The 27,121-nt window shown below is 42.4% G+C and overlaps 4 protein-coding genes across 8 annotated transcripts; 1 reads left to right on the top strand and 3 right to left on the bottom strand.

Annotated features, from left to right (window-relative positions):
• Positions 1–281: 281 nt before the first annotated feature.
• On the bottom strand, positions 282–7,398 carry otop1 (otopetrin 1). Its single transcript, XM_086040970.1, has 6 exons — positions 6,612–7,398; positions 5,689–5,825; positions 5,463–5,521; positions 5,250–5,380; positions 2,610–3,505; positions 282–1,310 (listed from the first exon to the last, which is right to left on the bottom strand). Exons 1-6 carry the CDS (start codon positions 6,994–6,996, stop codon positions 1,140–1,142), a joined length of 1,779 nt encoding a protein of 592 aa, XP_085897096.1. The 5' UTR covers positions 6,997–7,398; the 3' UTR covers positions 282–1,139.
• Positions 7,399–9,732: 2,334 nt separating this feature from the next.
• tmem128 (transmembrane protein 128) lies at positions 9,733–14,253 on the bottom strand. The gene is made up of 5 exons (XM_086042048.1): positions 14,087–14,253; positions 11,930–12,062; positions 11,659–11,820; positions 11,186–11,294; positions 9,733–10,001 (listed from the first exon to the last, which is right to left on the bottom strand). The coding sequence occupies exons 1-4, from the start codon at positions 14,187–14,189 to the stop codon at positions 11,195–11,197; spliced, it is 498 nt and encodes a 165-aa protein (XP_085898174.1). The 5' UTR covers positions 14,190–14,253; the 3' UTR covers positions 9,733–10,001; positions 11,186–11,194.
• A 35-nt stretch (positions 14,254–14,288) lies between these two features.
• zbtb49 (zinc finger and BTB domain containing 49) lies at positions 14,289–26,609 on the top strand. Of its 5 annotated transcripts, XM_086042042.1 has the most exons (11): positions 18,334–18,529; positions 18,739–18,810; positions 18,894–19,079; positions 19,640–20,739; positions 20,837–20,883; positions 20,972–21,045; positions 21,171–21,253; positions 21,367–21,528; positions 22,276–24,304; positions 24,719–24,781; positions 24,880–26,609. In XM_086042042.1, exons 3-9 carry the CDS (start codon positions 18,928–18,930, stop codon positions 22,992–22,994), a joined length of 2,337 nt encoding a protein of 778 aa, XP_085898168.1. In that variant the 5' UTR covers positions 18,334–18,529; positions 18,739–18,810; positions 18,894–18,927; the 3' UTR covers positions 22,995–24,304; positions 24,719–24,781; positions 24,880–26,609. The 5 variants fall into 5 exon arrangements, with proteins under 5 accessions (XP_085898171.1, XP_085898170.1, XP_085898167.1 ...); XM_086042045.1 differs by lacking the exons at positions 18,334–18,529; positions 18,739–18,810 and adding an exon at positions 14,289–14,481; XM_086042044.1 differs by lacking the exons at positions 18,334–18,529; positions 18,739–18,810 and adding an exon at positions 17,445–17,542.
• On the bottom strand, positions 15,453–18,819 carry lyar (Ly1 antibody reactive homolog (mouse)). The gene is made up of 8 exons (XM_086042046.1): positions 17,794–18,819; positions 17,604–17,718; positions 17,412–17,519; positions 17,195–17,278; positions 16,588–16,906; positions 16,398–16,457; positions 15,824–15,909; positions 15,453–15,705 (listed from the first exon to the last, which is right to left on the bottom strand). The coding sequence occupies exons 1-8, from the start codon at positions 17,913–17,915 to the stop codon at positions 15,568–15,570; spliced, it is 1,032 nt and encodes a 343-aa protein (XP_085898172.1). The 5' UTR covers positions 17,916–18,819; the 3' UTR covers positions 15,453–15,567.
• Positions 26,610–27,121: the final 512 nt, after the last annotated feature.

Genomic DNA, 27,121 nt, shown 5'->3' with positions numbered 1-27,121 from the left:
CAAATACCAAAAGAGTGCTTTGCTGGGAGATTTTGAGATGTAAAGTTCAATGCAGAAATAATATCTCAGCCAAGAAGGCACTCTCAACATGATTTTGTAGGAAATTTTGATTTCTCTCACAGTGTGTCCGTTTCATTAAATACATCACATGTCCCCCCCCCCCCCCCCCCCCCGAGAATTGACATCATTTCATTGGATAGTAAAATAGCAAATTCGTAACAAATGAGCTAACGTTTTAACAAGATGTGTAAAAACTAACTAACTTTAATAATAAACGGCAGTTTTGGTTTAATATGAGTTTAACGATGTACTCTTTTTTCAGGGATAAGAATGACATTGCAGCGAAATGGCATTTTTTGTCTTTTTTTTTGGCGGGTGTTAGAAGATGATGCAATATAGTGAAACAATAGCGCGCAGCTGGCATTTTGATGAAAATAAATAAAGACGCACCAACTGTGAAGTCGATTTGGACCTGGCACGAAAAAAAAATCAGGGGAAACTAAACTTGTGTGTAAAGAATTGTGTTTTGCTTGAAATTTCAAGAAATATTTTAGTTTTCAACCAAAAGTATATTATTTGCCTCGGACACATAGTTACTCAGATACTGTATTCATATTTTGAAATGATGTCAAACTGTTGGAACACCCTGCATTTACTGAGCTGAGATTTGATCGTTGCTCCGCAAAATGAAATGCAACTCCTACCATAAGAAATGAGAACATCATCCATAAATAATATGCATGCTTGAAATGCATATCAACTATGGGTCAAAGTGTGCGCATGTGCACAGTCGTGTATAAAATAGTGCTATTTATTTCACCTTTTTTTTTTTTTTTTTTTTTGGTATGTTAACTCTTGAGAATACATAATGTGTCACAAACAGTACAACCGGATTTTAGTCAAAAACCTGCTGAACTGTGACAACAGAACAAAACATGAGCCCTTTTGTGAATTCTTTAAAAATATTTAAAAACTACACCATATGCAAAGTAATTCTACAAGGGATTAGGGATATGTGTTTTGTTTGTTTGTTTGCCTCGGCTTCCTTTCAAGTCTGGTGAATGTGTGAGCCCGGCTGGCAAACAGTAGCGAGCGGAGGCAAGTGTTATTGTGCCTTGTCTGACTTTTCCGCTTCTCTGTCAGACGCGGCGGAAGACCTCAAAGAGAGAAGCGACCGAGTGCATGCGGTAGAAAAGGTTTAAAGGAACCGCAAAGTTCAGAGTCGTAGTCCATATGCTGAAACCGAAGGCCTCCTGTTCCAGCCCATTTTCGTACTGTGGCCGACAGCCAAAGGCGGGGAGGATCCAAAGCTGAAAAAAAAAAAGAACAGAGATATTTCTTGAGTATAGCTCGTAATGCCATGAGAAGGATTTAAAAAAAAACAAAAAAACATTCCTTTTTTTTTTTTTTTTTTTTTTTTCCTTCAGCCCATAAGCGACATACCCCACCAAATTTTGAACAATCAAGACCGCTTGTCCTTGTATACAACCTTAAAAACAGTTTGCAGTGAAAACATTGACTCTGGTCGTAATAGAAAAAAAACAAAAAACAAAACGCAACTGGCCACAACTGGCTGCTTTGGAGCTTGCTGATGAAAACACGGCGCAGCGCGGCGGTCCTCGAGGACCGCAGCTGATTTAAAGCAACAGCGGCGTCATACGTCTATAGTTTGCCAGTGAGCCGGAAAACAAAGAAAGCCTTTCATCGAGGTACAGCTCAACACAGGGAAACTGATATCTTGGCTCTGTCAGATAGCATCAAAAGTCACCATAAGCGTGCCGACTTCTTTATTCTTCCGGAGCTTGATTCACTTTGTGCTCTAAAAATGTCCGTTCACAGTTCATACCGACCAATAAATGTGCATTTGGCAGAGCCAGCTGGATGCCCTCATACTTTTTTGTTTTGAGTGAAATTTTGCATATTGGCTGGTTGGCATTAGCCAATTTTCTTTTTTCCATCAGAAAGAGAAATGTTTACTAGAGATAGACCGATATGTTTTTTTCAGGGCCGATACGATTATTAGTAGTCAAGGCGGCCGATAACCGATATTTGGAGCCGATATTAATTTTTCGTAAAAAAGAAATTGGCATCAAAATGGAAAAAAAAATAATAAGAAGAAAGAAAATTCTTAACTTTGTTGAAATATCGACAACTTTGAGCATATGTTTATTGAACGATTTTTCAGATTTGCATAATGTCGATTTTTTTTTTTTTTTTTGTATTATTACTATAGATTTTTGACAATATACATCTTTGTTCCAACAAAAAGTTTAGGGAGAACCCAGGGTCGTCAGCATGTCTTAAAAAGTTAAATGAAAACACTTTATAGCTCCATATAGTTTTCGACAGTAAATGAAGTTCTCCAAAATTTCAAAATGACAGAAAATTAAACTTTCACATATCTTTGTTTTGATTCCAACAGTTTTAAATTTGTTTATTATCGGCCATCAGATGTTTTAAAAAGGCCGATGCCGATATTCGTCAAAACGCAGAATAACGATAATCGGCCCGGCCGATAACCGTTCCGGCCGATTATCGGGCCGTCCGATAATCGGTCTAACCCTAATGTTTACTGGTCAAAGTGACGGTAAAATGCCGACAGGCCTTACCGAGATGTTGCACATGATCAAGAAGACGGCGATATTCTTCAGGATTTGTCTCTTGACATTTGGAGCGTTGGCCACTTGCTTTCCAAAAGGCTTTGGCACCTCAGACAATTTGTACACCTGTCCGTTCTCTTCCTGCTCGCTCTCCACGGCGACGCAAGCCCGGTCCGGTGCGTCGTAGGCTCGGTTGAAGATGCCGCTGTACGGTGGGGCCAAAGAGGAAGTCACTGAGAAGATTTCGGGTGAAGCCACCAATTCGGGGTCGCCGCGCCCGGCCTCGTCCTGCCGGCGGTAGAGGGATTCCACGATGAAGAGGTTCTGGATGCACTTCTCCAACACCACAAGTAGAGAATAGATCAAATTGGTCCAGCGATACGGCGGACTGCTGTTGGCTCCCAGCGCGGCCACGACGCTGCACCAGGACATGAACCAGGAACCGATGGAGGATCCAAAAAGCAGCTCGGTGTCCAGCTGCCTGGACGGGTTCTTGGAGGTGTCCGGTGCCGTGTGATCTGCTCGGTATATGAGCAAACCCGAAGCGCAGGCCGAGCACATAAAGACCAGCATGACGATGCCGTAGATGTAGAACATGGAAATGGCCGACCTGCGCATTTGAGCGGAACCCTCCATGTGGGTGACGTAAACCACCAGGATGCCGATGGTGCTGGCGAGGGCCACCAGACCCAGAACGGGTCCCAGGGTCAAACCTTGGGTTTTCGTAGCGAGCCGTTTGCGATTGGAAGAAAGCTCGATGGTCCTTCCGATGTTCTTCCACATGACAAAGAGCATGGCGGAGACAAAGATGTGGTATTCAATGTTGAAGGGGTAGAGATAGTAGAGGCTGCCGGAGAACATGGAGCAAGTGCTGGTGGTGCAGTTACACTGAGGCTCGCTGTGAACTGACAAGTCAAACACAGACAAAATGCGTTCACGGTCACTAGAGTGCCTTAAAGCCTTAAAGTCGACCCAAACATATTTGTTTTTTCAAGAATATGTTCTACGCAAGGAAACAGGGCATTCTGATAAATATCGTGTTTGTGGAATAACAGCTGATCCACCCGTTTTTAGCCATCTCCGGGGGCGGCCATTTTGTCACGTTTTTTCGACTGAAAATCACGGCTGGCCTGTTTTCTGAAGCTGAGCTGTGATTGGTCGTTACCTGTGCCCAGAGCAGTTGTGATGTCATTTTCAGTCGACAGAAATGACAAAATGGCCGCCCCCTGAGATGGCTAACAACACGCGGATTTTACTTCTCTCATATTCCACAAACGCAATATTAATCAGAATGCCGTGTTTCAACGAGTGGGCCTGCACAGAAAATATTCTGAATAAAAAAATATGTTTGCGTTGACTTCCGCTTTAAAAGAGGCAGAACAATGAACTAAATCATCTTGATTCATTCACTCATAAAAGCGGGTTTTGCTAAGATTTAGCACAAAAGGTCATACAGAGAGTTTACATAACGCTGCAGGGCGAAACCACCAAAGTGAAAATTTGGTCAATTTCATGGTTTTTTTTCCCCCACAAAGGATATTGACCAATCTAAAGTGTTTGAAACGGCTTGCGAATGAAATGTTAATGGTTGAACAGTCCGTTTTTGACGAGTGATGATCCGCGCCCGACGCCAGCGCTAAACAATATTGCGATTGCGACAGTATCATTTGTCAGAGAAATATCATATTGAAATATAATTTCAAAATTGCTGCAGCAGTCATTACTGAGTTACTGGATACATCTTATCGCTTCACTTTTTCTATACGTCATTTCCTCCTTCGTAAGAATTACTTTTTTTTTTTTTCAATTTAACTGTGTGTTGATGCTAGCATAATCGTACACAGCCTCTTGCCTGAGCATAGCCAGAAATGATTATTGCCATTTTTCTTCATTAAAATATCATTGAAGCCACTAATGTCGATGAGAGCCGGGTGGGCTGCAATTGAGCTTGATTTGAACCATATCAGAGAGGAGACATCAAAGTGATCCAAGTTGCCCCTTTGACAGGCCGTGGTTCTTACTCCCACAAAGTTCCTCCTTCTCTTGGCCCCTCCCAAACTTGAAACCGCCTTTACTTCACCTTAACTTCAACACTACCCTGCAATGGTTGTACCTCAGCCCTCTTAAGATCCTCTTCACAAACTCAGCCATGTGTCCCCACCTAGCTCACCCCGCCCCACCCCCCACCCCCCCCCGAGGGTCACCACTACAACCCTTTAATTAAAAAAGGCAACAGCAGTCAGGGTGCAGCCAGCCTGACAGTCAGCCGGATATGAGGAGGACTACCTAAACCCCGCAACCCTCGGCTTAGGTGTATCAGTTACTGTAATTGCAGCACCCTTGGGAGTGGGCAGCCTGGGATAAAGCCGCGCGAGGTCAAGCGGGGGGTGGGGGGGTGGCGGGGGTTGCCAAGGAGGCCGGCGCTGGCCGAAGTGCGTCGAAAAAAGCCAGCGGAGGGATTCTCGGCACTAGCAGCACAGTGTGTCTCCTGAAATCTAATCGAGAGACTTTGGACGCGAATGGCCAACTCGCTTGCCTTCCCCTCGCTAACCCTTGCCGCCTTCCCTTTTTCCTGACATCCATTGAGGCGCACTCTCAATTGAACTATTGTCCCGTTGGCCCACGCACGAGCCAACAATCAGCTCTTACCTATAGTGAGGTTTCCATAGCCCAGGGCAGAGAGTCGTCTCTTATGGTTGTTCAAAAAGTGCTCGGCTTCTGACATCACACCGTTGGACCAAAGCAGGAGGTTGGTAAAGACGGCGTGGATTACGCCGAATCTGAGGAGAGCCGAAGTGTTGCATGCGTCGCACGATGAGATGCTTTTAGCAACTGTGATGTCGTACGGCATGAGCCACGTACCTCTCAAATGTTTCGAAACTCTTGATGACATCCTTGATGTGAAACCAGAGAAAGTGCACCTAAGCAGAACAACAAAACAATTTCAGATGGGGCGGGGGGGACGGACAAAATATTATCCAAGTCATTTTTGCAAACCACAAACAAATGCTCTGATTAAAAGTGTCACACAAACTTTTACGGAGACCGATTCGTTGACGTGACACGGCGAACACTGTTTCAAACCTACCTGCGCTACGGTGTGACTTGCATGGACGACAGGATACACCCCGAGAACAGCCGACACACACGATTGATATCCAACATAATAGCCGATTCGGAACACGTCCATAATCATTGAGAGGAGTGCGAGAAGAGTCAAACCGCCTGTGGGGAAATTAGAAATGAAAGGTGTGTTTCGTGCATCCAGTCATCCAAACTATCAGAAATGCTGCACGTAATTGAATAGCGGTGACTTATTCATGCATAGTGATAGTAGAAATAGTCATAAAGAAAAAACAAAAATCATGACGAAACAGTATTTTTACTCGGACAACTGACGTCTCAATAAAAACGTTATGCATGATACAAAACTGTGAACAATTAATTGAGAAAACCTGTACTAAAAACTATCACATACTCAAAGAATGAAAAAAAAATGTTTATGGACACTATCAGAAGTACTTTGTATGAATTGTTGTTTGCAGTGGTGTCTTATATTATATTGTCTTATATTACAGATGTAAAATGTGTTTTCATTAGCTGAAAACAGAAAATGCTCAATTGGATAATGATAACAACAACAACAAAAATACACCTTACCATTAATTGTGTTTTTGTCCCCCAGAATAGCCGGAGAATTTTTAGACAACGCATTAGCTATAAATCATTACTGTAACCTAAAATATCAAAGAATTTTCACGAATAAGGCAGCGGCTGGGGAATATCTTGTTTCTCCAAATCTGCTGTCGTGACGGTTAATGCAACCTGATTAATGTTCCTCCAATGCCCAAGTTGACTTTGGCTTTCTCTATTTACATCCGCATGTTGTCAGCCACATTTGACAAAGGAGTGGAAAGGATTCCAAACGTAGGAGGTAAAGATACTTTGAGTAGATTCCAGATACGTGAGCAGGACTGGCTGCGGCCGTGAAACCCTTTTCGCAAAACTCACCTCTGATCCAGCACGTGGTGGCATGGACGTCCTTCTCGGTGCGCGTGTTCGTGTGTCTGCTCCGCACCAGCATGTACCACAGCATCCAGACGAGCTGGAGGATCATGAGGCAGGTGATGAAGGACAACAGGTGGTCTTCACTGACAGATGGGCTGTGGTGGGCCAGGGCCAGCATGAGCGCCGCTCCAATCAGCAGCACATTGGTCCCGTATTGTCCGCTCAGGATCTCCGCGTTTTTCCTCGGGTAATCCTGGGCCAAATTCAGCTTGAGCTTGGTCCAAATCTTTTTCTCGTTCTCCGAGCTGGACGATGACGACGAGCTGTTGCAGTATTTGTTCAGACACATGACATCCAAGCTGTTGTGTTCCACCATGGTGGGAGACATGGCTCTAGAAAGTGTGGGCGAATGCTGAAAGTCAAAGCAGCGTGTTGGAGGGGCTACCAGGTGCGGCCTTGTAATGTAACGGAGTACAAATACTTTGTTACAGTACTTAAGTAGACTTTTCACCTATCTATATTGGACTTTTGTTATTTATATTTCTGGCAACTTTGACTCCACTATATTTCCGAATAAAATTTAGAATTTGACCTCTCATACAATCTTCGTTACTCGTTAGTACAAAGTAAAATCCCGAGGAAATCGTTCGTTTACGTAACGCCTGAACCGCCAAGTACAAAGCAGAAGAATAATGCTACGTGTCCACAGCGAGACATACAATCCCAAGTGATGGAATTGAGGATGGAAGCACCTAGTGCCGAGCCTGCTGCTCACACATTTCCAGCAGCAGATGCCGACCAAGAGAGCCATGCAAAGTCATCATGCCAGGCTAACGTGCGCTAGCTGACTTGGATCATTAACCTACAGCACATCTTTTCCAGTATTGCACTCAAACAAGATAATTACATTAAAAAAATGTAATTAAGATAAATAAAAACAATCAAAGTTGTAACTGCCACTTTTATTTATTTTTTACCTTTTATATCCACTTCCGATAGTTATTTTTAATAACAGAAAACTACTTTTGAGACTCTACAAGTACAGCAAATGTCAATTATGAATATTTTTACTCGCGTAAAATCCGACAAGGTGACTTTAACTTCTAAAGTTACATTCTCCTAATACACGAGTACTTTTACTCAAGCGTCGCTTTCAGGTGCTTTACAAGACTGGCGGTACCACTCCAAAATTCAGCGGCCACTTCCGATTGCCATCGATTCTTGAGCCATCTCACTAAAAGCAAAGTCCTCGCATGTAAAGAAAAAAATAAAAATAAATAAATAGTTGTAGTGATGTCCAAATCCAGCTATTCATTGCATCTATCCCCTGCGAGTGTGTTGCACTCTTCCCATGTGCCGACCAGGTGTTACTCGGGGCCACGATTCGAAGAGTTCCAAAAGAGCATCAAAATGGTGAGACGCGTCGTCCAGCTCCGGTTGCACACGAGCCTGTCTGATGGTCGTGCTGCTCGATCGCAAGGCTTTCAAGGTGAGGGGCGGGGGGCTGGGGGCCGAAGGATCATATGGACACATTATTCAAAGTAGTCCTGTTGCGAACGAGTGGATGTCCGAGGGGAAAAGATATTCGACTTCAGCGGGGGTGAGGGCTTAAATTTGCCTAACAAAAGGGGAGTGTAGTTGAGAAGTGATTAGTGGGACGTGTACTTTGGTGGGATGTTCATTAAACCCCTTTTAATCAACCAAACAACTCTTCATCATTTATTATTGTGTTTTTTATCTCCTGGGATTCCGAGACAGCTGATTTTAAAATAATTTAAGTTTTGGGCCCATTTGGTTCCATTTCGCTCCCCTTTCTGGGTAAACAATTTTCGTTGTGTTAATGCAAAATGTAATAAAATTTTCCCAAGGGTGTGGATTTTGTCTCAATAAAAGTTGGAATTCCCAAATGGGAATCCCCGATTATTAAGTCAATTTTGGAATAAATAATTTCATGCAATATTCTTACTGTCCAAAACAGGTGTTTTATGGCTTACTGCACTTCAGTGGAGCAAATGAGGGACGCAGTTGTGAGCGTCGCATCCACCTGCAGCGATTTCATTGAATTGCGAGCCGCTAGCAACGGACACACAAACGCACACACACGCGCAGATAGTCTAGCGGTGCTAACTGAGACAGTGTGTGCGTGTGTGATGTATCCCTAGCAACGCCCCTGGGATTGTCCCTTTCCTGACTGCAGAAAAAAAGTGGTACTACATTGACAACACACACATATAACCCTCGAAGTTGTTTTTCAACCTTGCACGTGCAAACTAATCAAATCACATGACGAGAAATAATCTTCATTAATAACTAGTTTTATAAGGTGATGTTTGCAATTTGAAGTTAAAATTAAAACGCCAGGGACACGAAAGACGCTTATACGCCATACTTGTCCACAAGCGTGAGAATTACATTGCCGTTTGTTGTTGCTTACTTTGTTCACACTGATACGTCACATTTGCCGGTTTCTTACGCCAAGGCCGATTTTTACCACTCCCGGCAATAAACAATGGCAGCTAGCGACCACGCGCAAGATCTCGTTTCCAAGAAGCGCGTACCCAGCTGACTCAATAATTGATTAATCATTCACAGTTGGCGCCCGCAAAGGTGACAAAACCTCAGACTACATCCGATTATTGTCAGTGAACTTTAATGAGCCACTGATTATGTCTGAACATGTTGATGACATTTTCAAATGATTAGATTAGCTCGTTTGTATTCAAGCTTTCAAGTCCATCTCGCAGCATTTTATACATAACAAAGGCTCTGCAATAGCGAAAACGGGAGGGGTGGCATTTAAAACACAGTCTCTGGTGAAATAAACGGTCAGGGCTATGCTAATTACAAGAAAGGTGGCTCGAAGGTCTTTAAAGTGTTGTCTGAAATCTGTCAACATCAGTGCTCACGCAATTCCAAAATATGTCAAACGGACAAAACGCAATCTGAAATGCAATCTTGTGTTTGTGCTTTGCAGTGGTGTAGAATTGCACAAATAGCTTGGTTCCCTTATTTTGCAACCTCATGTTGTGGCCAATGTGGATGTTTCTTCATTCCTTCGGTGTTTTTAAACAATATGCTGAAATAGTGTGGCATTATTTGATTCAGTTGGCACGGTTTGCAAATATCAAAAGTTGTACATGTTTATTAAAGGAACAAAAATGGGGCATTAACGTCCTTCAACACAAACTTGCATGCCATTAAATAAATTGTGTTGCTGCTTAGTCACATCTTGGTGCTCTTCTATTCAATACATATATTCTACACTTTTAAAAAAAGTAGTCTTCAAATCATCATGGTCATGTGGAATGGAAAATAACAATGACTGGATCCCATCAAGCTGCTTTTACTGAATGTTGCAGTAGTACTTCGTCCTTTCTTCACCCACGTGCATTTCTGGGACACAAGAAACAAGAGGAAACTCAATACATCAGTTTTGATTGAACACATGAATGTGCTTCCCCAACAACGGTTGTGTAAATGCTAATTTAAGCGCTCATTTATCGGTGTTGCGCGGAGTTTGGAGCACAATGAGTTATATTCATTGGAAGGCTTGACATGAAGTCTTAAAAACTTTAGCTTTAGCTTTGTCATATTAGCAAACAGCAGTTCGACTACGCTCGGGACACCCGCACCTCAGCAATATTAAAGCAGGTTCAATCATTAACTTGGAACAGCTGTCTGATGTTTGATGAAATGTGTTCTGGGGTTTGAAGTGGGGAATAAGGAGAGGGGGGGGAAGTGAATTTATAATCATACTCCTGGACAATATGGTGAGCGATGTTATCACACTAAGCAAAGGCGGTTAGGTCTCTAAATAATTGCACCAGAAACCATCCAACGAACAACGCAAATGGAATTGACTTCTTCCACCAGGTCCTGAATGCAAATTGACTGCAGCAAATGTTGGTGTGTGTGTGTGTGTGTGTGTGTGTGTGAAGCGGCATTGTCAGAAGCAAACAAGTCAAGCCAGTTAATGTAAGCACCGTCATGATTTCACTGTTGCATCACCTCGTTTTCTAATCACTTTAGCTTGTGGCCATATTCAAACAGGTAGGGAACACACACGAGGTGTTGGGGGACCAAAAATATTCTAAACCACAAGTAGACGAGCTACGGTTGCCCCAGAAACGATACAATAATCCTTTTTTTTTTTTTTTTTTACACGATTGCTTGAACGTGATATGATAGCAGTGCTGCTCAGCAAGTGTGAAAATGATACGCAACCCAAGTAAAACTGTACTTGCCCAAATTTGCATGACGTTGCTCCGTCAACACAACAGTGTCGTGCCATTATGGAAACACAAAGGTTATGACTCATGTATAAGGCTTTGAGTACATTTGAATTTGGGGAAATTTAAGGAGTTGATACACGTCGCTGAGGTGGCAGAAGAAGCAAAGTGGGCGCTGGGCGAACTGTCGTTTTGTGAGATGAAATTTGAAACAATGTCAAGATCTCAAATCTGCAAGCAATCTGGTTAAAAAGACAAAGATGAAAAAAAAAAACAGCAGCTACAAAAAACAAAAACAGCAAAATGTCAACCGGTTGGTCGTCAAGGTAAGAAACAAACAATTCTTACCCGTCATGCTCATCCAAGCATAGAGATCAGCATGACCACGCCCATGAACTGCGTGAGGAGGATGAGCGGCGTGAAGAAGGACCAGACAGGCCACAAGGCAATGTTAAAACTGCAAGGGAACGTTCAACGCATTAAGAGACGTCGCAATCTGTTTGGCTGACTTCTTTTGTCGCCTATTAAAGTGAGACTGAATCAACAGGAGCTCCTGCTGGCGACTGCCTAGTATTGCACGCAATTTTTTTTTTTTTTTTTACCTTTGCTTCAAGACAGGAGCAAAAACGGAAATAAGTTCCTGGCTAGATCAATGAAATTCCATCAAATCAAAGCAATTAAAAAAAAAAAATGTTGAAAATTACACCCATACTCAATCGAGACTAACTAAACATTATTTACAAATATTCAACCTGATCAGGAAAACGGAGCGATAAAGCACACACACGTACGTTTCATTTTTCAACTGTTGACGGACATACCTGCACGATGCAGCAATAAATGCGGCGGTGGTGATGGGAGGGATTGCAGGGTACTCCTGGTCATAGTGCACGATTCCTCGGACCCACTCCAGGTAGACGATGCAAAACGTGGCCAGACACAGGCAAATCCCGAGGAGCAGCAGGCCCACATTAAACCACCAACTGAAAAGACAGCTCCACATCAACAAGCAGAATACTTCACACTTGAACGCAGCCTTGATGGATCTTTTTTTCTGCTCTGATTTTTTTGTCTCTCCCAGCGCGCAGTCACCTCTTGATGTCATCATTCACGATGATGTTGTGAAAGAAATCCACATAGTAGGTGACACTTATAGCTGCCACGACCCAGAAAACAGAGTGCTTGTTGATAGGCGGGAGAGGTTTGACATCTTTTTCTTCTTCACCTGAAATGTACAAAAATTCATTTGAAATGCATGTTTATAACAAGTGTAGAATAGAAGTATTGGAGCTTTTCTATTTTGATGAGTGTAATGAATGCACCCCCCCCCCCAAAGATATATCTTTGAAGGAAATGCCACAAGAAAGTAGTTTCATCATAGTCTCTCGAACTGAGCCGTACCATATTCAACTGAATCGGAATCCCACTGAATCGAACAGAATCGCGCCACTTAAAAATCAAAGCGTCCTTCAATCGTATAAAATCGAGTAAGTCACTCGCAAGTCAAGCTACCACCACGACAGTGATTCCAAGACATCCCCAAATAGAAAAACACACACACACACATTTTCAGTGGAAGCTTTCTGACATATTTTACTGCCTTGGCAAGTACTTCTCTGTATTTGACACTGATTAACTGGATTAAGCATGGGTAGCTGTTGGCTGCTGAAGACCTGAGCGAGCGTGCTGATCCACGCTCCACTGTTCATAAAGAACCCGGAGGCCTTTAAAGGAAGTCAGTCTCCATATTAAATGAAAGCGATCCCTTTTGGCTCGCCTCCTGTACAAGGCACGATATACTACACCAATGTGTTTTGACAGAAGAACCACTTGATAGGTGCAACTTGTAATACAGATTTTTGATAAAGATGCCGCTGATCAAATCTGTGCTGTTGCTTTTATTACACACCATGCGTGTGCATCAGGGTGGTTCCGAATTAGGCCCGTTGTCCATGTGCGGCCATTAGGGCTGCCGCTGTGCAATTAAAATTATGACCATTACACTCCACGATTACAACGGTCACTGATAGTGTAGTGGTACACGCGCCCGCCGAGTTGTGTGCGGGCAGCGTGTGATCGATTCCCGCTCAGTGATGGTGTCTGTGTGTGTGCACTGCTAATAGGGTTGCATCAGGAAGGGCATCCGGCGTAAAATGCTTTGCCAAATCAATGATGCGAATCGAGAGTGCACTTGATTCGCTGTGGCGACCCCTGAGGGGAAAAGCCGAAAGGATAACAACAACACTCCACGATTACAAAACTGGCATAATTGCAAAAAAAAAAAAAAAAAAAAATTATCAATAATCATTGATATCAAACACATTATGTTTGTTTACACAAGGAAATCATAGTAGAATTTATACATTTGCACCTTTTTAAAATTTTATAAATTTCTTTTGGTCCAAATGGAACTTACTAATATTTGTCTTTATATTTTTTACGTTTAAACATTTTCTTGTTTTGTACCAAAAAATAAATGATCGTTTTAATAATCGTGATTTCAATTATTACCAAAATAATCATGATTAATATTTTTTTTTCTCATAATCGAGCAGCTCTAGCGCCGGTCATCCTATTTTTTTCTCTCCAGCCCACGGCATATACTAAAATTGGTCACATGCTTGCATTGGACTACTTAGTTTCTCTAGGAAAAATATTTTGTTCTCATCTCTCATTTCCTTGATTTCCACCATTCACACATCATTCTGTAAGATGTAAGATTTTCAAGATTGCACAAACATTTACAACTAATATTCAAAACACCCAATGATTAAAAAGAATTCTGTTCCAGTGGCAAATAGAGGGAACCTCCTGGTCTACATTGACAGAGATGGGCACCGGATCGAAAAGTGATCCTGTGGACATGCTTACAGAGTTGACAGTGTTCGCTCAGTCAAAACAATCAAGAATTGCTGGATTTCCGCCAGTGATGTTCTCAAAGGCAATATTGTTCACTAGTAGAACAACGCATTCAACTTTGGCAATGCCAGATGTCCTGGCTTTATGAGATGTCTGCCCGTATATGTGAAACAACTGTAAAAAAAAAAAAACGTGTTTAAAGGTACACCATACATAGCCTAATGTGTGAAATAATGACCACCTGCCACTGCCTTTTACTACAGAAAGCAAGACAGCTTCTATAATGATCAGAAACAGTCCGCACCAACTACTTGAGGAAAACAGTACAGTTAGCTGTGAAGACAGTACACGTAGCGAGAATCTTAACCTAAATTAAATGCTTCCACTTACACTTCTTGTCTTCGTCGGGCGACGAAGCTGTTGCCTGCATGAGCAACTCCGCATTTTTTTGGAATCTGTTTCTCAGCGTTGCGAATTCACTTTCATTCAGCATCTTAGCTATCTTTAAAAGTGGACGACAGTCTGACTTCCTGCAGTTTGCGTCGCGTTTTATGACGTCATTGAAAGCGACCATTGTAGTTTTAGTGTTGAATCCATTCGGACACGAGCGAACGAAGTCCAAAATACAAATCATATGTACATTTTCAATAGTACAGTCAAAGGAAGGGTACAAAACTTTTGTTAGCTGTCAGCAATTTTAATGACTTTAGACAGCCAAAGCAGTTGTACAGCGGACTCTTCCAAAAAGACATGATCTGCTGTGCCTCGGCGTTGAAAAAAAAATGGTAGGCTACAACTGCAGTGCACTTAGTATAATTCAAATTTGATAAAACTTGAATGAAAATCGTTCTATGCTGCTGGGAAGAACCTGTAAGTTATTTGTTATTGTTCTCTACAATGTTAAAATTGACCAACTTCGGCGGAAAGTATGTATCTTTCTTATGGATGTGGCAATCCCTTAAGTGGCAATTTAAATGCACACTAGGATTGATACCTACATACTGGCTGTGTATGACAGTTAAGTCACAAAACCCTGCAAGTTAAATAATACGCAGCAACGATTGGAAACATCAGTTTACAGCCAAACCAAAAATCACAATAGCAAAAACATTTTTACAACAAGGTAAGGCTTTTTTTTTTTTTCATGTTTAGAAGGTTCAGTTGGGATTGAATTGTAAGCAATAAGCATGTTGTAATGCTGTACCTATGTTCCACTCTAGGACAGAAAACACAACTTTAACTTTAATACTGGCACACTTGACAGTTCCACTAATACCCCAAGTATGCAATATTCAATTTCAGATAAGTAGAACAATGAATGAGCATCAGTGTTAGAGCTACTGGGATTAGCAAAGCTTCATAAAGCATATTTCCTGCTGTAGCTACCTTGTGTGTGTTTTTGTGCGAGTGTGTGCATGCAAGGGAGAAGGCTGCTCATTCTAGCAGCGGAAAATCAGACCGCATCAAAAATTCACCTTAGGCTTCCTCCATCTTCTATGGAGCTTCTGTGTCGCTGGCCAAGTGAACCTGGTTGCGGATGCCGAGGAATGCGCATTAACTTTGTCCTGAGTGAGAGTCAAATTTACCTCAGGTGCACCTCTCTCATTTCCCTTCCCCCACAGCAACATCCAATCCCACAGATAAGCTGCCATTTCCCAGCTTTGGAATGTTGAGCAAAGCAGCCAACTCTCACATTTGTCATTTTCTGCATGAATGGCAGTGTTGACGGTGGCCTCTTGAATCAGTACAGAACTACTAAAAATGACAAATGATTTTATTATCAAGACCCGATCTGTATGAAAAACAGAACCGTGAACAATGGCAATAATCTTCAACCGACATGCCACAGGGGTGGAATGAGCTAGTTTAAGTTACTGTACAAGTCTAACTCTGTCCTTCAATACTCTAAACTTGGGATTGTGAGTGATCTTCTTATTGAAAAGTGAAAGGACCTCCTCCTTTGTCTTGAAATTCCCATCACCGGTGACTGAGAAGTAAGCAGCCAGAACCTGCAGAAGGGAATCCATTCTTTCATTCGATGCCAAACAGGCGACTTTCTCAAAAGATTATCAGAAAAAAATTTGTAGTCAGAGTTAAAGAAAGACTATAGCGAGATCAACATCTTACCTTCTTCCGGAGTTTTTTCACTGGCAATTCCTGGTCAGGTGAATTTCTCAATACTGCTTTGATGGTTTCTTTCCATTTGAAATTGCCTAAGAGGTGTTCAAAAACACTCATCAGTCACTGGAGCACGATTACTGTACAGTCAACAAAAGCAAATAACACTGCCTCCGGGGCTTTGTTCTTTCAAATAATTAGGTGACAAATATCTTTGCTGTGCGCTGGAAACCCTGCAAGTCCAAATCAATCAATTCCCTATTTTTACACAAATTGATACTATTGGTCCGTCAAGGTCTCCTACATTAAGCCCTTTTGGGTGGTGGTCCTTGAGATTCATGATGCTATAATACATTAAGTTTCAATGATTATTTCATATGATTATTTCTTACTTAGCGTCTTTATGGCCAGGCCATCATAAAACAAGGAACCCATATTATATATTTTGCGAATAACTTCAACACAAATACGTATATTGTGTTTGTATACTATTTTTAAGGCGCGAACAGAAAAATGTTGTAACATGATATTAGTCCTTCATCCAACTATGTAGCTTGTGAACATGAGTTTTGAGCGACCATACCTTTGGCAACTGCTAGATCCTCACTCTGCTCGGATACAGCAGCCTCTGCTGTTTGGTCAGCTGGGAGAAATCAGATAAGAGCTCTTATAATTCATTCATACTGAACATTTCAATATTTTGTTTCTCTTCATAGTTGTCCATGTACAGTACATGTACGGTGGACGTGTGTAGATCATCAGGTATGACTTACTTTTCATCTTCTTGTTGGACCGTAGCTCAGAAGCACCATTTTGGTCTACATTCCCGCCGTCTTCACAAGCCCGTAATCGTTTTCTGTCCTTTTTCTTCTTTTTGGCTACCTGCTCTTCCTCGACTGCTGTCATTTCTGTCTTTTTGGATTTTCTTTCAATTTTCCCATTTGTCTGTTGATGGGCTTCTTTACGCTCTTGTTTTTTATGCTTCTTCTTCGTGTCCGCATGGCCATTCTGCTTTTCTTTAGTATTACAATCCATTTCAACTTCAGTCGGCGTCGCTTTCACTTCTTTTTTCTCCTGGGGTGCATCGGCGGGCTGTCAGATTAAGTAATCGTTATTATTAATTTAAAAAAAAAACCATCTTCAAAACAAACTTGCAAATGGTGCTTAATGTATAAAAAAACATACTAGGCATGATAACACAGATTAGGGAGAAAAAATTTAGCAAGCTACAAGTTGTACTTGCATAATTTTAATGTAAATGTTGTTGGCTCTGGTGAGTAAACTAAAACAAAAGTGTGTAGTTGTTCATCACAATTGCTGTGTTAACAGAGGATGTATCACGCTAGTTGGCAAACAAGCATTTACTGTCACTTAACTTACAATGTCTGGCGATGAATTGAGGATGCTCCACACATTTTCATGCAGATTTGGGTTGGTAATCCTGAGACTGTTTCTCATCCAATTCTAATGAAAGGTTTCACAGTGATTAGATCCTACAGCCAAGCTCCCGACAATTATAATTTACCCACATGGTCATTCAAACCAAACAAATCATGTCCCTTGATTTAATACCAATAAATTTACCAGAAGTACCCACCTCAAATTTGGCCTTTTTTCTTGGCACATTGTCATATGCGCTGACTTGCTTGAGCACATCTTTCAGCTTTGCACTTACTCCAGGTGTGTTCATGGCTTTGTGGATTTTCTTGAGCAATGAGGTGATCACATGTGAGTACAAATATTTACCCTCAAATGACACAAATGATCAAGCTCACAGGTTGACTTTTACCTCAATCCATTGTTGCTGTTTCACATCCCCTTTGATCACTTTCGCCTCATAGCCTTTACCCCCATATTTCTGGTCTTCGCTGATGCATTTGGTGTGATTTTTGTAGTCATCACCCCTTCAAAGCACAAGACAATTAATAGGGTTATGGACGTTTTGAAAAGTAAAATGAAAAACGGACACCAAAGTTTACCAGAAATCTTTTCCACAGTCAATGCAAGACAGAACCTGGCAGCCCCGGCAAATGGTCACGTGTTTGTCCACCTGGGTCTTTTTCACAGAGTCGCCACAAGCGTTGCATGTGAAGAACACCATACTGAATGACTCCTCTGTCCACGAAAACGTGGATTAAATGGAGAGTCTAATATCGCCTCTGTCTCACCGACGTCTTGTGATCTCAGCAATGTAAAAAAAAAAGAAAGAATCCTTATGAAAGCTTGATCTACTCTCCACGGCAACAGGTAGGAAACGAGACCGAGCTAAGAAGAAACCGATAGCTAACAATCAAAACGAAATGTAATCAATCAGATTAAAATAACAACGACACTAAAACATGTCACGGTTACACTAGCAGCAGGTTAAATTGTCTCAGGTTTTAAAACGAGTTGAATGCAACACAATGTTCCACCAATGTAGTTGTGTACTTTTCAAAACACACGTTATCACGCTAGAATTTACAATTGCGCCACTCTAAGTCTTCCGAAAGGGAGCACGTAACGAAAAAAGAGTTCCGACCTGCCGGACCCAGCTACTTTCTGTTTGACTTTGAGCCACCGGCGTGTCTGTTGTAGTTATATGCATAAAACACGCATTAAGGCCATTATAATGTGTACAATTTGACTGCTGTCTACCAAAATGACTAATGTAACTCTTCTCAAGAAGCGCGAAATGCAAACTGTTGCGGGAAGTGAGGCAACAGCGGTGGCGAGGTGAGCTGTCTTCCAAAGAAACCGTCAAATGTAGTGGAACGTAAATACGAGTACAGCAGTAGCGAGAAAGAGCAAGCATTACGTTAGCTTTTCGTATGAGCTAGATAAAATTACAAGTGTGTGAATTAGCTCCGTTGCAATTCGCAGTTTTGTTAGCACAGCTTGGTTGTTAGCATGCTAGCTATCGCTGTCGATGTATTTATGCGTAGAATGCAAGGCGACGAAACCAAGCGCCGCTGGTTAAGTCGGATCAGATGTCAGCAACACGCCAATGCAGTGAGGTTGTATTGTAATAATTGCATGGATCATAAATGATATCATTACCTGTCACTGACTTCATGTATGTTCTCTTCCCTTCCACTAGCTTTATGACTGAATGCTTGTACGGCTGAGTGAGCATGGACACACTATCCAGCCACAGCTCCTACTTGCTGCAGCAGCTCCAGGAGCAGAGGATTCAGGGAATGCTCTGTGATTGCATGTTGGTGGTCAAAGGGGTCTGTTTCAAAGCCCATAAAAATGTACTGGCAGCTTTCAGCTCGTATTTCAGGTATGTATTGGCATTCTTTAGTGACATACTGTATGCATCAACAAGTTATTTGTGCAAGGAGTTAGTCGTGCCAAATGTACCCGGTATACAAGTGCAAAAGAGTAGCTAGTATTTGGTTGTCCCTTGCTCTATCGCAGTCCACTTTTTCACTGCTGCGTGGATATATGTGTATACATTTTTTTTAAATCGCCCTTGTATCGCACACAAACTGTTACTGCAGAGCAATAAATGCGAGCCCAGAGGAAAGTCTGTGATCGCTGTACACTTAAAATATGATGAAGTGCAAATGTGCTTATTGCAGAGCTCAACTTACTTAAATTACACAAATGCACGTCGAACGAATTGTAATCCCTTCACCTAGAGAAGGATACACAACCACTGGTGCACTTTCAATATTAATCAGAATGCTTTGTTTCAACTAGTGGGCCTGCATAAAACAGATTTTTCCCCAAAATATGTTTGGGTTGAAATCAAGAGTTCTGCTTTTAATACGTATAGCTTGACTATGAATAATTGAAGTGCAGATTTTCAAAAATCCTTTGCCTCTTTGATCTCTCCAGATCTTTATTCCAGAATTCGCCCAGTCAGAAAAATGAAGTGTTCAACTTGGTTATCCAGGATGTCAGTGGCATTGGCCAAATATTAGACTACATGTACACCTCTCATCTTGACATCAACCAAGATAATGTACAAGCACTCCTTGACCTCGCCCAATGTTTGCAAGTTCCGAACGTCCAAAGCATGTGTAACGCTTTCCTTAAGCCTGGCCCCCCAGCGGTGGAAATCCCATCGTTTTCTCTCCCAGGCATGCTGACCTCGGAGCACGATTGCCTCCTGGGAAGCAGCCTGCCCGGTGATGTTGACCTCCATTGTCCCGCTGAAGTACCCAGACCTGGCTTCATGGAGCAAACCAAACGAATGCCCATTTCTGTGCCTAACAGCGGCTCAAGTGACTCAGGTAGTAGCACCCAGGCGCCTGTAGAAAAACAGTTAGTGCATGGTTACAAGCTCCGCAATTTCTACAGTAAGCAGTACTTCAAACAAAGTGCAATTCAGGCCTCAAATCAGGGCCCAGGACCTTCACTGGTTGTGGAGGAGTCCCAGTGTCAGCTCGGGCTGAGCCAGGGAGGCAACCACTCGCATTTATGCTCAGGAAACGCAGTTCAGCCCGCCCCCCCTTGCACATCCTTGACAGCTGACAAGAACCCGGTGTCTGCACTGACACCCTCGGATAGTTTAAACACCCCGAGCTCCGACCATGCAGACGCCATGCTCAGTGTCCCGGTGCGTCCAAAGAAGACGGTGTACCTTAAGAAATACAACTACCTACGTTCTCAAAAGGCGTTAGAGGAAATGTTTGCAGAATCAGTCAGCGAGCCCATCCTTAACTGCCCCAAAGACACGCAACCAGAAGATTCTGTGCTCCAAATTGGGGCTCAAGAAACTCCTGTTGAAAACCTTGTGACGGTCAGAGAAGGCGCTCCTAAGACAGCATCGGATGCTGAAATTCCCAGACCGCCATCCACGAACCGAGAGGAGCAAGGACTGCAGACTGTGCCGGAAGCACCACAGCAGACGGGACACAAATATTCCTGCAACATGTGTGGCAAAATCTTCAAACACCCGAGCAACCTGGAGATGCACAAACGCTCACATACAGGTTAGGCGCCGATGTCTCGAATCGAGTCTGGCTTATCGGGGTGTCCGAATAATAGCCCTTTTATTGTTGGAATGCTTCTGTTTTTCGTGTGTCACAGGCGAGAAGCCATTTGAGTGTAACGTTTGTGGGAAGAACTTCTCCCAGGTATGATCAAATCATCTGAAGTGCAAATCGCATTATAGGATCGCTTGGATTGTTTTGTTGCAATGACATTTCTGGTGTTTGATCCCAGGCTGGAAATTTACAAACACACTTGCGACGACATTCGGGAGAGAAACCCTACATCTGTGAGTTATGTGGCAAAAGGTAAATGCCCTCTCTGAACACGATGTGGATAATTCATATTTTTGGTCCTCTTTATTACTCGCATGACATGAATCAAGTGGTCACATTGATTGCGTGACATGCGAGATGCTGTACCTTCCCCGTAGCTTCACCGCATCCGGGGATGTCCACCGTCACAAAGTGGTGCACACAGGAGAAAAGCCACATCTGTGTGATATTTGTGGTCGAGGTAAGTTATGTCTCGAAACATTACCGATGGTGGTCATTTCCAGAGTTGCGGCGCCAGTTTGTTTTGAATGACCCCATTGTCTTGATTGAACTTTACTGTTCATGATGTTAAAGGATTCAACAATTTGAGCAATCTCAAAGAACACAAGAGGACACACGCCACAGACAAGACATTTACTTGTGACCAGTGTGGAAAGTCCTTCAACACGCACAGGAAACTTCTGAAGCACAAAGCCTGCCACGGTGGCGAGAAACCACACAGCTGTGACACCTGTGGTAAGTCGGCATCTTGTGTGAAAGCATCACATCCAACCAGGCACAATACATATTCTGCGATTTATACAATGTGATCTTAATGACAACCAATCGCGGCTGACCTGTTTTCTTAAGCTGAGCCACGATTGGTCATTACCTGAGCCCTGAGCAACCGTGATGTCATTTTCAGTCGACAGAAGTGACAAAATGGCCGCCCCCTGAGATGGCTATGGGTCGATTTTGCTACTTAAATCATGTTCCACAAACTAATGCAATATTAACCAGAATGCCACGTTTCAACTAGTGAAGGCGGATAGAACATATTATTGCAAAGAATTTTAGGGGGTTGACTTCCTTTTTAAGCAGGATGTGGAGGTTATGGAATAAAGTGAAATAAAGTATAGTACGCATGGTTCTGCAACTATTTTTCATTAGTTGCTGGCCCTCGGTTACAAATGTGGAGTTGCAACTTAGTGAAAGACATTACAACAGCATACATCTAACAAATGCTCAAACAGTTTCATGGAAAGCCATTTATTCAAACCTAATTGTGTGTGACCCATGCCAGCTATTTTGGCCTAGTAGTATTACCGCAACTCAGTAGTTTACTCGTAAGGTTTAATTGCATACTAGTAGGCCAAAAATATTTCTATTAAGACAGTTGTAGAGCCTACGAGTCATGGATCGAAAGCTGGACATCAAATAAATGCTCAAACGTCTTTCCGTACTGTTGTGCATCTGTACCATGAATCTTGTCCACCTGTGCAGGAAAATGCTTCATTGGCTCAGGCGACTTGCAGCGTCACATCCGCTCTCACACTGGAGAAAAACCCTACCTCTGCACCACCTGCGGCAAAAGCTTCACCCGATCCGCCATGTTGAGGAAACACAGCAACATGCGCTGCAAGGGCGCACCAGCTGATGGCGCCATCGTTGACAACTCTGACCCGACTGGCAGCTCGGATGCAGCTGTCTCGCTGAGCAAAACTGCCTGCCAGAGTGATGCCGCAGGTGAGCAGCCTTTTTCGGCTCTGATTCCTCACGCAGGACCTGAGAAGCCTTCATCGCCGCCTAGCCCTTCACCCCCAACACCTCACGTCGAGACGACACCTCTCAGTATCCATCTTAGCCCAGTATCGACTCCAACCTCCCTTCCAGAATTACGCTCCCTTGTGCCACATCACCTGCTCGCTTCCACCCATCAGGACAGGAGCACGGCGCTACCTGGCCCGGATCACATGAAGCTGCCCAAACCACACGTCTCTCAAGAGGTTGAATACGGGCCCAATGTGGAGAATGGGCCTATTGGAGGTGAAATGGCTAGAGGTCTGTTAGGCAAGCCTTACCTGCCTGTACAAGACAACTACTGCGCGGCTCGGTCCAATAGTGGTTTTTACAGGTCCAGTGAAGGCAACTTCATCTCAAGTGTAACTCTGTGGGGCCTGGCAATGAAAACTTTGCAGAATGATAATGAAATGGATCAATAGCACTTAAGGAACAAATGACACTCATCTTAGGAAGTGCGCCCGAAGATGCTCAGGTAGTATCCTTGATCCCAATCTTGTTTTGTTTTTTTCTTCTTCTGTTGGCCAACAGTAATTATATGTGCAATGTATTTACCCACAGATGAGCTAGGAGGTGTCGATTTATTCACCTGCTGTTATTATTTAAATCCTAATGATTCCTTTTTAGGTTATCATAACTATATTTTATGTTAGCATAGTTTCGACTAAGGCAGAATGGATGGTTGTCATCTTATGTGCCCTGAGATGAACTGTCGCGTCACTAGTCCAAGGTGTACCCCGCCTCTCGCCCAAAATCAGATAGGATAGGTTTCAGTGAGCGCAACCCTAATGAGAGCCAGCTCTATAAAAACAGATGTTTAGGAAGTATAATTGTGAGTAGGGCAATTCCATTAGCGCTGCCTTATTTTAAGACAGCTGTAAAAATAAATAAATTAATAATAATAATATACTGACATTTCTGCGATAGGCAGTTTCTTCATTTGCTAAACGTCTTATGATCCATTGTCATATTACCAAACCAACTACAAATGACAGTTGGACTTTTTCACTTTCGTCTGCAATACACTTTAATGGATGGTTTGAAATCCATTTTGTCACCTGATGTATTGTAGATTTTTCTTTTTAAAAGTTTGATTTCAATTTATGCTTCCTTTGAGTTTATGCTGTGGTCACACCAAAGGTTGAAACGTGTGGAAAGAACTTCCTATGGTAAAGGTTCCGGGCACATCAACGGAAAAAGTTGCTGAATCAGCAAATGGTATTTTAAACTGGTTGTGTATTTAGTTCAGTCGTGCAGTACAACGTTGAAGAGCGAGTTAAGTGTGCTGCTGTTGGCGTAGGTTACGGCCGACAGTAAACTTGTTGAGCCGTAGCCGTTGCGGTGTACCCCATAAATGCAAATGCTGTATTTTGACATTGTCTGGCACGACAACATCTGGTGTCTCCGCAGTCGGCTTCAAGAGTTCTGACAGGACGATGCTCTGTTGTGATTGGACGTTACGGTATACCAAAAGCCACGCCCACCGTTTGGCAGCGTTCACGCGAGGACATTTTCGGGGTTTAACCTGCGGGGATTTTCATGTTGTTTTCCTGCTTAAAATTTTACATTGTTTTGAATGGCTAATTGTGAAAATAAACTGAGGGAAAACAAGGACGACATTCCATTCGTCGGAGAGAATGAGCACAGAGCATGCTACCGCGCATGCTCATTGCCACAGGAAACAGGAAGTTGAAAGTAGAAATCAAATGTATTTCGTGCATCATTTTCGACGGTAAGTAATGATTTTTTTTTAATTCTACGAGTTGACGCAACACTTTTATTTCAACAGAAATTGATATAGCTGAGCTGGCATCACGCATTTATGTTAATAAACATTTACCTAATATGTTAATAGACATTTACCTAATTTACAGTTCGTTTTATGACTGAATTGTGGGCTTTTGTGTTTTTGGCCGTCACACCCACATTGAGATACAAGCTAATTAAAAAAATACTACTGGTAGTTAGTAAATGATTAGAGCATAATAGAGTAAAATCATCATTGGAATGGAGTCACTCATTTGTTTATGATATGGCACACGCACTTATACGTTCCTTGTAAGGTACTCTAACTTCAGCCCCCCCCCCCCCCCCATTTCAAGTCCTGGTCAATATTGTCAGTCTGATATATTATTTCCATGATCAGGTCAAAGATCACAGAATAATCGCCCCTTCTATCCGTGTGTGCCCACCTCGACCGTTACACATGGTAATGTTTACACTCCAATTCAAATAACTATTGTTACAATAGAAGACATGGTATGTGTCCTGATGATTAACAATATTGTATTTCCCCTTTTCTTTCAGTGACAGGCCTATCAGGACACAGTATTTTTCCACAAAATCACTGAATTCCAGTGTTGCATTAAAGCTCGCCTCCGCAAGTGGATCAACTTTTCAAATACCTTGCTTTGCACACGTCTCTGTGGCGAAAATGAGTCAAACCAAAGAGCTCTCTGAATTTCAGCGTGGTTCTGTAATAGGATGCCACCTTTGCAACAAGCCAGTTGATGAAATTTCTTCTCTCCTGAATATTCCAGAATCAACTGTAAATGATGTTATTGCAAAGTGGATGATTTCAGGACCGTCAGCAACTCAGCCAAGAAGGGGCAGACGACCTAAAGTTGCAGAGAGCAAGTAGCACCATGCGTAAGCCCCATTAACTCAAACCATTGAAGGATTCCAGACCTCTTCTGGAGACTTTGGTTGTCTAAATTTATTTCTGAAAATTAATGCATCTTTATATATCGTGCTGTCACATATGCTGCATGACAACACACAGCCCCGTTTTTGTGTATACCTGTAGAAACGGAAGTTGGAAACATTCTTTCCTGGCCTGCATGTATTCACAAATCATGTCACTATTGAGTATAGATATTATGCTTAGCAATGTTGCATTACCATTAGAGAAGAGTGGGCATTCCAGAGGACACTATGAATGAAAATTAAGTGAAGGTGATGTGTTCCAGTACGTGAGATAAATGGTGGTCATATCTGATTCTGAGACTGAGGGGTAATGGCAATTCTAAGGCCCCGCAACTGACGGGGTCCACAGAAAACAGCGATTTCAAATTTATACTCGGGAAGTGCGATCAGTGGAAGCAAGTGAGGCAGTGCCACCCCCTGCTGGCCGTTCTTTGCATGTGAAGTGTAAAAAAACAAACAAACAAAAAAACAGTAAAAACAGGTGTTCAATGAAGGTAAATATAGGCTAATCTTCAATTTTGTGTTCCTATTTTTATTTCCCAATTCAGAGGAGTAGTGCCTCGCCAGTCACTGACGTGGACACATGATCCACAGTGCTTCAGTGACAGTGAATTTTGTCTCCTCGTCTGTTTCTCTCTCACTTTCTCTCCGCGCCCCTTTTCCCAGCAGGCTACAGTTAATCCCAATTATGAACGCCGTCTAACTGGTGCAGGACGAGACCAGCGCTAGTGGCATTTTAGCATTTTACCCAGAATCACTTCCAAAGCGCATCTTTTGTTTCGGTATCTAATCGTGTTTCATTGCAATATCACAGACAGATCCGGATCGATTTCATTAACAGCTGAGTGTGATCAGCTTCCCATAACAATTTGTGTTCTTACTCTTTGTCGTTATTTTTTTTCTTCTTTTCTCTTGATTGGCTTTGCTCTAAATCATGAACATCAGAGGGCATGGACAAGCGTTGGCAGCGGTTCCAACGGAGCAGTAATTGCTGCGGGGTTGTGGAGTGTTGCGTTGTTGGATGAGATGGATAAGTGGCTGACCCACTCTCTCTACTATAATTCCTCAGCGAGTCTCAATGTGAAATAGGCTTAGGCAGTAGAGAACAATGGTGATTGTTCGTATACTGCTGCTCTGCTCTCATTCTTTGTATTACTATATGAAAACATTCAGCTCCAGTTGAGCTTCATTGATGGTGAAAAAAAAAAGACTTGTTTTAACAGGGATCCACACACTTTCTCAAACGGTGTTGAATTTGATCGCGATCATGAATCTATGACTGCAACTATATGGAAATGCCCCCCAGATGATAAATAAACATCTTGCTGTGTTTTGGCGTGCATCATATGGAAATGTACACACACAGGCATGAGGCACATCTGTTATTACGCCCTAATCTGCAATCCTTACTAAGGGTAGTAGGTTGATATTATTAGGCTGTTTCAATGTGTTCTACTTTTAATATAGAGTGGTAAACATATTGCCGGGACTTATAGGAATGTTATTTAAAGCGAAAAGTCAACCCCCCAATTTTTTTTTTACAACAATATGGTCTATGCAGCCCCACTAGTCTAAACGTGGCATTATGATTAATATTGTGTTTGTCGAATATAAGTGAAGTAGTAAAATCCTCCCAATTTTGTCCGTCTCAGGGGGCGGCCATTTTGCCACTTGCTGTCGACTGAAAATGACATCACAGTCACTCATGTCTCAGGTGGCTCAGCTTCAGAAAACAGGTGAGCCGTGATTGGTTGTTACCTGATGGCCGCCTGTATACTGCACTTAAAAAAAAGTTTGCTTTTCAATTTAAGATAATAAGCTCTGTTGACATTTTGCACAGAAA

This window comes from Filicampus tigris, chromosome 9 (genome assembly GCF_054856515.1).
Source record: "Filicampus tigris isolate MCC_2025a chromosome 9, RoL_Ftig_1.0, whole genome shotgun sequence".
NCBI lineage: Eukaryota > Metazoa > Chordata > Actinopteri > Syngnathiformes > Syngnathidae > Filicampus > Filicampus tigris.
This window is presented reverse-complemented; position numbering and strand designations above follow the sequence as displayed.